The sequence below is a fragment of the Salmo trutta genome, chromosome 3, assembly GCF_901001165.1.
Source record: "Salmo trutta chromosome 3, fSalTru1.1, whole genome shotgun sequence".
In the NCBI taxonomy this organism is placed as follows: domain Eukaryota; kingdom Metazoa; phylum Chordata; class Actinopteri; order Salmoniformes; family Salmonidae; genus Salmo; species Salmo trutta.
In genome coordinates, this window is record NC_042959.1 from 57226814 (window position 1) to 57237435 (window position 10622).

The 10622-nt window shown below is 42.3% G+C and overlaps 1 protein-coding gene across 1 annotated transcript; it reads left to right on the top strand.

The window, feature by feature from the left end:
• The first annotated feature begins 2584 nt into the window (after positions 1 to 2584).
• Positions 2585 to 5940, top strand: LOC115180414 (Golgi-associated plant pathogenesis-related protein 1). Its single transcript, XM_029742479.1, has 5 exons — positions 2585 to 2903; positions 3823 to 3931; positions 4119 to 4222; positions 4855 to 4932; positions 5464 to 5940. The coding sequence occupies exons 1-5, from the start codon at positions 2891 to 2893 to the stop codon at positions 5622 to 5624; spliced, it is 465 nt and encodes a 154-aa protein (XP_029598339.1). The 5' UTR covers positions 2585 to 2890; the 3' UTR covers positions 5625 to 5940.
• The last annotated feature ends 4682 nt before the right edge of the window (positions 5941 to 10622 follow it).

Consider the following 10622-nt stretch of genomic DNA (forward strand, 5'->3'; position numbering starts at 1 on the left):
CACATACAGTGGTCTACATACAAAACAGAAGAATGTAATGTACAGTTACAGTAAAAAAAAAAAAAAAATTAAATATGCTGCATCCTCTTCTGTTGCGGTCTGGCCACAGCACCTCATCCATATCACAAGCAATGTTTTCCCTGGCCAAGCAGCGGGGGAAATATCGCCTAGCATGGCGATTCCAGCCATGAAAAGCATCAGCTGCTATATCTCCACATGCGTCTTCCATAGCTTGGAGAAGAGGTATACGTGTTTGTGGATTTCGGTCATACACTTTCCATCTCCAGGCAGAAAAAAAGTCCTCAATAGGATTGAGGAATGGAGAATATGGAGGGAGATAAACAACTAAAAAGCGTGGGTGGGCAGTGAACCAGTTCCAAACCAGAGCAGCCCTGTGGAAACTTACGTTGTCCCAAATGACAACGTACCTGTAACGGCTGTCGTAGGAGAGAGAGGACCAAGGCGCAGCGGGGTGCATGCTCATCATTATATTTATTAAATAAATGTGAACACGGAAAAACAATAAACAAAGAAACGACAACAGGAAACAGTTTAGCAGGCTATACACATAACAGCAGTGCTAAAACAACTACCCACAATCTACGAACAAAACACAAACCTATATATAGGACTCTCAATCAGAGGCAACAGAAAACACCTGCCTCCAATTGAGAGTCCAACACCCAATACTAAGACATAGAAATACAAAGAACTAGAATGAACATAGAAATACAAAAACATAGAACATAACCCAAAACCCAGAAATAATAAATCAAACACCCTTCCAAACAAACCACCACCCCGAACCACATAAAACAAATACCCTCTGCCACGTCCTGACCAAACTACAATAACAAATAACCCCTATACTGGTCAGGACGTGACAGTACCTGAGCTGCTCTGGGCCATCTACCTGATCTGGTGGAATGAGTGTGTTGTGTAGGGTGTCCAGGAATGTGATCAGATGGGCGGTGTTGTAGGGGCCAAGGGTAGCATGGTGATGGATGATGCCGTGGTGGGTAATCGCTGCACACATTGTGATGTTCCCTCCGCGCTGGCCAGGGACTTGAACAATGGCACGCTGGCCGATGATATTCCTTGCCCTCTTTCGTCTTTTTGTGAGGTTGAATCCAACCTCATCAATTAAAATGAACTGGTGCTCCACTGCAGCCACCTCTAGCTCAAGGACTCTCTGAAACACACATGACAATATCAGAAATAGACATGGGGTGGTCACTATTGTGAAGCACAATCATTATGATTACAATACTGAAATATGTATAATTTATGCAGTGTTGAGAGTATGCATCAATTGTGGGATTGTATAGGACTCACTTGCACATAGTTATATCGCAATTCTTTGACTCTTTCTGAATTGCATTCAAATGGCACCCTGTAGACCTGCTTCATCCTGAGATTATTTCTGCGCAAGACACGGTCCAGTGTTGATAAGCTTACCCTATCAATATTTTGAAATATCTCATTGCTTTCTATTATTTCTCTTTGTATTTGCCGTAATGTTATGGCGTTATTTTCTAGGACCATGTTCATGATTTCAGTTTCCTGTTCAGGAGACAGAACACGTTCCTGACCACCTTGTGTTGGTAATCTTTCAGTTCTGCCAAACAAATAGTAAAATACTGTAAATACAAAGTAGGAATACATTTCCCAAATACTTGAAACATACTTTATTTTACAGTCCTACAGAACAGTCCACAGGCAATACTGTACTACTGTACTCATTGAGTACTGTATTGATATGCAGTACTGCAATTTTCTAGTGAGAGTAGATTTCTTACCTATTCTCATTTCGGAATGTCTGGATGATGGATGCTACAGTGTACCTGCTCAAATGTGTCTGTACTCTTTGCCCAACCTCCCTCATTGTTAGACCATGGTTGACCACATGATCAACCAAAGTGGCTCGGATCTCATCAGAGATTACGGTCCTCGTCCTTGTCCTCGTCCTTGTCCTCCCTGTCCTCCTCCTCTTACTCTCACTCCTCTGGCTCTGCCTCTGTTTCCAATGTTGGCATCCATTGCTCCAAAACAGAAGAGCTCACCTGTTGCCCTTTTATGCTAAAGCTCGGATTGCTAATTGTAAAACTGTGTGACAGGTGTTTGCCCATGTGATGAGTCAGTGTGCATATTTGAATGGCAGTGTGTTCATTGTGAAAACAAGAGATTTTCTGCATGAAAATTGTGCCAAATGCAAAGAATTGTGTGTAGTGTTTTGAAAAAAGTGTGTTTTAGAACTGCAATTTGAGTGTAAAGCAGGAATTGTGCTTGTAGTTTAGCAGAATTGGTTCAGGGGGTTGGTGCATGAGTTACATGTTGTGGTCATTGTGTCTCAAGTACCAGTATATGTGTGTGAACAATTGAGAAAAACTGTAAGAGCAGTTAGTATCATGTCCAGCAGAAAGCAGGAATCTCAGGCCATAAAAGGGCATGCGTCTCATAGAGATGATGTCATCAGAACAGCCATGCGTGCTGGGTCTCCCCTTTCAGTTACAGAGAGAGAGAGAGAGAGAGAGAGAGAGAGAGAGAGAGAGAGAGAGAGAGAGAGAGAGAGAGAGAGAGAGAGAGCGAAAGAGAGAGCCTGTGTGTTACAGAGGGATACAGAGAAGGAAGATATTGTGTGTGTGTGTGGCCAAGGAAAAGGCAGGGTGTGTACGAGTGAGAGAGGATAGAAGCAAAAGGTTTAAGAAAGACTAGTTTACTAGAGGGAGAAGTGTGAGCAAGAGGAATAAAGGTTACAAAAAAACTTGGAATACAGAAAGGGAGAAGGAGAGAGGGACAGAAACAAAAGAGAGAGGGACAGAAACAAAAGTCATAGCAGCTGCTTCTCACCAGAACTGAGCCAAAGGGAACAGGAGAGAGTTTCTGCGCCATGGGCAAATCAGGTAAGACTACATGAGATTTAATTGTGTGTGTGTGTGTGTGTGTGTGTGTGTGTGTGTGTGTGTGTGTGTGTGTGTGTGTGTGTGTGTGTGTGTGATTACAAAAGAGGCTAAGCTCTCAGTTTGTGCCAATGGGCTGTTATCATGCAACAGGAAAAAGGGGTGGATTTTAAAAAGCTGTACATATTAATTTGACATGGTCTTGTAACGCCTATGCGCTAGGACAGTTTCTTCTCTTCTGTGGTAAAGATGAAACCACTATTGAGAGTATCAGGAATAGCTGTGCTAGTAGGGGAATTCCCTATTTGCAAGCTGTGTCTGGTTATGTGAGTGTGTGTGTGTGTTTTGATATTGATTGACAGAACATTTTAGTGGCCAGTTTCCAGAACAATATTATCCTCCATTGAAAGTGGTATTTAGTTTAGGAATAAGCTAAGTCTGGGTCAAGGATCCAGCCCCAAGGACTGCAACCACTGATCCATCACAAGACCGTAACAGACTGTGTATTTCACTACACCCGCAATAACATCTGCTAAATATGTGTATTTAGCAAATAAAATTGTGTGTGAATCGCCTCATTGTGTGAATGCCAGAGAGAATGGAGATGCGCGAGTAGGGCTGTGATTGGCACCAGGCTGGGGAGAGGGGGAGAGGGAGGATGTGTCCCCCATTCATTCATACCCTGGTTTTGTCTGTCTAGTAGTGTATAGACTCAGTCAAGCCTGGGAACAGCCATATGTATGGAGCTTACTGGAGATGTACTACTGCCTAAGTTACTGTCTGATTATCTGCAGCCTACCATTTTATTGAGTTGTATTAATGATTTGGAAGTTTGATTGTATATTATAGTGAAAACAAGGGAAACAATAGACACTTATCCTTCAGTTTTTTCATGTCATCTTGTTTTATGTGATTCTCTCAGCTTCTAAGCAGTTTTCGGAGGAGGTGTTGCGGAGTCATAACGAGTATCGTAGGAAGCACCAGGCGCCCCCTCTGAAGCTGAGCAGCAAGCTGAGTAGAGATGCCACTAGGTGGGTCACACACACATTGGGCCCACCCCACACACACTTATCTATCTCCTCCTCCACCCACCACCACCTTTATCAGAAACATGGCCAACTACACCCAAACCCTTACTTCCTTCCTTCCACCACCTAACCCCACCCATACATCAGCTGTCTTTATTTAACTATTACCACAACTATCTCCACCCTGTAGGTATGCTGAGTCTCTGGCCAGCACACGGATCCTGAAGCACAGTGTTGAGTCCAGTAGGGGGAGCTGTGGCGAGAACCTGGCCTGGGCCTCCTATGACCAACCAGGTACACACACTCTAACCCAATGATTCTTAATGCTATGACCAACCACAAACATTGACATAGCCTGCATATGTGTAGTTATGGAAATGAGGACAGACACATTATTTACTGTGTACGGTACAGATAGTAACATTAAAGAGTGCGATCCAGAGTCTCTGTAGGGTTAGGGTTTAGTTAGGTCTAAACTATAGACTATCCTGTCCAGTGGCGGCCCAGGCAGGAACAGCTGGGGTCCGTTTCCCTGCTCTGTGTTTGGAGTGTGTTTCAGCAACAAGACCATGACTCAGAGCACAACTATGTCTGTGCACTGACCTGACAGTCTGCTGTGATTCATAAACAGTCTCCTATTGATACATACTATCACTGGGTCATGCTCAGTTCAACTCTCTCTGGACTTCTCCTCTGAAACTGGGGTTCTCATACCTCTCCGTGTTCTTCTGACCCACCTAAATCTTTGGCAGCTTTTAGAGGGTTAGCACTGTTGCCTTGGACAGCTGCCATCTTGGATAATATTTCCTTGCCACTGTCATCTCTGTGGTTTTTGGCCCGAGTTGCTGTTAAACAATAGTGACAAAGGCAACAAACAAGTAGAATGTTATGTGATAACCTGTAACCTTTGTCCTCTCTGTGTATAGGGAAGGATGTGGCCGACCGCTGGTATGACGAGGTACAACAATACAACTTCAACCGCCCCGGCTTCTCCTCTGGCACAGGTGAGACGTGTGCACACACACACACACACATACACACACTCTGACTCGGTGTAGTGCTGCATGCCACAGTGTTGTGTTCACCCAGGCTGGGTTCAGGGTTGGACTGTGTGTTCTCTGTTCTATAAACGTGACGTTACCGTTCTGTGACTGTGTAGATCTGGGACTCAGCTCACAAACATGCATGTAACACTGCTGCCTGTGGGTAAATCACAGTTCTTTATAGCATTCCCAGTCTTTTCTGTCATTCCTGTTCCCTTCCTGAAGCTTCCTGCTCAGTGTGACCGACCCTGCAGCGTCAGGATCACTCCTATCAACTCATGTGCTGCTGATAGATAAAGGAGGAGAGGAAAGACAGAGGGGGAGAGATGGGAGTGTGCAATAGAGGGGAAAGAGTGTATATGGGGGGACGATAGAGGGGGGGAGGAGATTAATATAGGGTTCTGTAGCTGTATATATTTAGAGGAGCAGTGCTGCAGACGGCTTCCTTCAGTGAATGTGTTCAGCTTGTCTCTCTTTTCTCTCTCTAACCAGGTCATTTCACAGCAATGGTGTGGAAGGGCAGTAAGAAGCTGGGTGTGGGGAAGGCCAGTGCGCCAGATGGCTCGTCATTCGTGGTAGCCAGGTACTTTCCAGCAGGGAACATCACCAACCAGGGACACTTTGACAACAACGTCCTGCCGCCCAAGGACTAAGGAACATACTGACCCATCACCCCCATCCCCCAGGAGCTGACCATCCAAAAGACATTTGCACTTTGACTTGTGTCCTTGACTTTATATACAGTGGCAAGAAAAAGTATGTGAACCCGTCAGAATTACCTGGATTTCTGCATAAATTGGTAGCACTGTTGCTACTCTCCCTAGGAGGGGTCGTCCTGCAAAGATGACTGCAATAGCACAGCGCAGAATACTCAACGAGGTTAAGAAGAATCCTAGAATGTCAGCTAAAGACGTACATAAATCTCTGTAACATGATAACATCTCTGTTAACGAGTCTACGATAGTAAAACACTAAACAAGAATGGTGTTCATGGGAGAACACCACGGAAGAAGCCACTGCTGTCCAAAAAAACATTGCTGCACATCTGAAGTTCGCAAAAGCGCACCTGGATGTTCCACAGCGCTACTGGCAGAACATTCTGTGGACAGATGAAACTACAGTTGAGTTGTTTGGAAGGAACACACAACACTATGTGTGGAGAAAAAAAGGCACAGCACACCAACATCAAAACCTCATCCCAACTGTAAAGTATGGTGGAGGGAGCATCATGGTTTGGGGCTGCTTTGCTGCCTCAGGGCCTGGACAGCTTGCTATCAGCGATGAAAAAATGAAGTCCCTAGTTTATCAAGACATATTGCAGGAGAATGTTAGGCTATCTGTCCGCCAATTGAAGCTCAACAGAAGTTGGGTGATGCAACAGGACAACGACCCAAAACACAGATGTATATCAACAACAGAATGGCTTCAACAGAAGAAAATACGCCTTCTGGAGTGGCCCAGTCAGAGTCCTGACCAGTGGCGGTTCTAGACCATTTCAACTGGGGGGGCCAAGCTGGGGCCAGTTGTACTGTTAGAGGGGCCAGTTACATTAGACGTTATTGTTGTCATATTGTTTTCTTCACTTCATTACAGGCATTAGCAGGCAAAAGACCATGTTCATAATCATTAGTGTTCCGCGTTGCCACGGTCTAATAACAGATGTTAAAAAAGAACGATAGCAAAAATTTGTTATGTAAAAATTATTTCATACTCCACATTTAGGGGGGCCACAAGGGGGTCCAAAATTGTTGTCACAAGGGCACTGCCCCCCCCCCCCCCCCCCCCCCCCGCTAGTGGTCCTGACCTCAACCCGATTGAGATGCTGTGGCATGACCTCGAGAGCGTTGTGCAGGTCTGATCCGCAACTACAGAAAACGTTTGGTTGAGGTTATTGCTGCCAAAGGAGGGTCAACCAGTTATTAAATCCAAGGGTTCACATACTTTTCCCAACCTGCACTGTGAATGTTTACACAGTGTGATCAATAAAGACATGAAAATGTATAATTGTCTGTGTGTTATTAGTTTAAGCAGACTGTTTGTCTATTGTTGTGACCTAGATGAAGATCAGATCAAATGTTATGACCAATTTATGCAGAAATCCAGGTATTTCCAAAGGGTTTACATACTTTTTCTTGCCACTGTATGTGTGTCTGTGTGTGTCTGTGCCTATATATGACAAAACCACTGTGACAAACAAATGCATAAAATATATATATATATGCACACCATTGACCAAACCCAGACCATGCCAGCTGTGCCATCTGGAGGTGTACCAGCCACCCAACTGCGTTTCGACCTACTCATTCCATCGTTAGTGGGGATAGAGATTCACCTGTGATGTTCCTACAGTAATCTACTCACTTAGACATTTCACGAATGCTAAAACCTTTGGTGACTGGATTGTATTTGTAAGGAAACAGTTGAGTTGAGAGAGCATATACAAACAATTAATTTCTAATGCTGTAGGATACATAGTAAAATCATTTCTGGTGAAATAAAATATATATACACACATACACACAGTACCAGTCAAAAGTTGACACACCTACTCATTCAAGGGTTTTTATTTATTTATTACTATTTTCTACATTGTAGAATATTAGTGAAGACATCATAACTATGAAATAACACATACAGAATCATGTAGTAACCAAAAAAGTGATAATTAAACAAATCTAAATATATTTTATATTCTTCAAAGTAGCCACCCTTTGCCTTGATGACACCTTTGCACTCTTGGCATTCTCTCAACCAGCTTCACCTGGAATGCTTTTCCAACAGTCTTGAAGGAGTTTCCACATATGCTGAGCACTTGTTGGCTACTTTTCCTTCACTCTGCGGTTCAACTCATCCCAAACCATCTCAATTGGGTTGAGATCGGGTGATTGTGGAGGCCAGGTCATCTGGCGCGGCACTCATTACTCTCCTTCTTGGTCAAATAGCCCTTACACAGCCTGGAGGTGTGTTGAGTTAATGTCCTGTGGGAAAAAAATGATAGTCCCACGAAGCGCAAACCAGATGGGATGGTGTATCGCTGCAGAATGCTGTGGTAGCCATGCTGGTTAAGTGTGCCTTGAATTCTAAATAAATCACCGACAGTGTCACCAGCAAAGCACCATCCCACCTCCTCCTCCATGCTTCACGGTGGGAACTACACATGCAGAGATCATCCGTTCACCTATTCTGCGTCTCAGAAAGACACGGCAGTTGGAACCAAAAATCTCAAATTTGGACTCATCAGACCAAAGGAGAGATTTCCACCAGTCTCATGTCCATTGCTCATGTTTCTTGGCCCAACCAAGTCTCTTCTTCTTATTGGTGCCCTTTAGTAGTGGTTTCTTTGCAGCAATTCGACCATGAAGGCCTGATTCACGTAGTCTCCTCTGAACAGTTGATGTTGAGATATGTCTGTTACTTGAACTCTGTGAAGCATTTATTTGGGCTGTGATTGCTGAGGCTGATAACTCTAATGAACTTGTGGTTTTTGCGACTGCACTTGAAGAAACTTTCAAAGTTCTTGAAATTTTCCTGATTGACTGACCTTCATTTCTTAAAGTAATGATGGACTGTCGTTTCTCTTTGCTTATTTGAGCTGTTCTTGCCATAATATGGACTTGGTCTTTTACCAAATAGAGCCATCTTCTGTATACCACCCCTACCTTGTCATAATACAACTGAATGACTCAAATGCATTAAGAAGGAAAGAAATTCCACAAATTAACTTTTAACAGGGCACTTTTAACAGGTGACTACCTCATGAAGCTGTTTGAGAGAAAGCTGTAATCAAGGCAAATATTATCTCAAATGTAAAATATATTTAGATTTGTATAACACGTTTTTGGTTACTACATGATTCCATATGTGTTATTCCATAGTTTTTGTCTTCACTATAATTCTACAATGTAGAAATAGTAAAAATCAAGAAAAACCCTTGAATGAGTAGGTGTCCAAACTTTTGAATGGTACTGTGTTTATATATACACTACCGTTCAAAAGTTTGGGGTCACTTAGAAATGTCCTTGTTTTTAAAAGAAAAACAAAGGTTCTGTCCATTTAAAATAACATAAAATGTATCAGAAATATAGTGTAGACATTGTTAATGTTGTAAATGACTATTGTAGCTAGAAACGACAGATTTTTTATGGAATATTTGCACAGACGAACAGAGGCCCATTATCAGCAACCATGACTCCTGTGTTCCAATGGCACGTTGTGTTAGCTAATCCAAGTTTATAATTTCAAAGGCTAATTGATCATTAGAAAACCCTTTTGCAATTACGTTGCACCGAGGCATCCCACTCCTCTTTCTATTCTGGTTAGGGCCAGTTTGCACTGTTCTGTGAAGGGAGTAGTATACAGCGCTGTACCCGATCTTCTTGGCAATTTCTCACATGGAATAGCCTTCATTTCTCAGAAAAAGAATAGCCTGACGAGTTTCAGAATAATTTTTTTTGTTTCTGGCCATTTTGAGCCAGTAATCGAACCCACAAATGTTGATGCTCCAGATACTCAACTAGTCTAAAGAAGGCCAGTTTTATTGCTTATTTAATCAGAACAACAGTTTTCAGCTGTGCTAACATAATTTCAAAATGTTTTTCTAATGATCAATTAGCCTTTTAAAATGTTAAACTTGGATTAGCTATCACAACGTGCCATTGGAACACAGGAGTGATGGTTGCTGATAATGGACCTCTGTATGCCTATGTAGATATTCCATAAAAAATCTGCCGTTTACACCTACAATAGTCATTTACAACATTAACAATGTCGACACTGTATTTCTGATCAGTTTTATGTTATTTTAATGGACAAAAAATGTGCTTTTCTTTCAAAAACAAGAACATTTCTAAGTGACCCCAAACTTTTGAACGGTACTGTATATACGTACGGTATATATAATGTTTTACTCATTGTGGGCATGTTTTTGTGAGTTTGATTCAAACTGACCTGTTTTATGAACTGAACACTTATTTGACTGTATGTTTTGTATTCTGTTTGTATTTTAAGTTTGATATTTAACCAGTTTTATGTAATAAACGCGACTGCTTGTAAAATGCCCCATTTTCACTCTACAGTTGAAGTCAGAAGTTCACATACACCTTAGCCAAATACATTTATATTTAGTTTTTCACAATTCCTGACATTTAATCAGAGGAAAAATTCCCTGTCTTAGGTCAGTTAGGATCACCACTTTATTTTAAGAATGTGAAATGCCAGAATAATAGTAGAGAGAATGATTTATTTCAGCATTTATTTATTTAATCACATTCCCAGTGGGTCAGAAGTTTACATACACTCAATTAGTATTTGGTAGCACTGCCTTTAAATTGTTTAACTTGGGTCAAACATTTCGGATAGCCTTCCACAAGCTTCCCACAATACGTTGGGTGAATTTTGGCCCATTCATCCTGACAGAGCTGGTGTAACTGAGTCAAGTTTGTGGACTTCTTTGCTCGCACATGCTTTTTCATTTCTGCCCACACATTTTCTATATGATTGAGGTCAGGGCTTTGTGGTGGCCACTCCAATACCTTGACTTTGTTGTCCTTAAGCCATTTTGCCATAACTTTGGAAGTATGCTTGGGGTCATTGTCCATTTGGAAGACCCATTTGCGACCAAGCTTTAACTTCCTGACTGATGTCTTGAGATG

What these genes read in the sequence shown, in the direction of transcription:
- LOC115180414 (XM_029742479.1), top strand. An exon ending in CTGAGTAGAGATGCCACTAG is followed by an intron (nt 3,932 to 4,118) that starts GTGGGTCACACA and finishes TCCACCCTGTAG; the next exon opens with GTATGCTGAGTCTCTGGCCA. An exon ending in CGGCTTCTCCTCTGGCACAG is followed by an intron (nt 4,933 to 5,463) that starts GTGAGACGTGTG and finishes CTCTCTAACCAG; the next exon opens with GTCATTTCACAGCAATGGTG.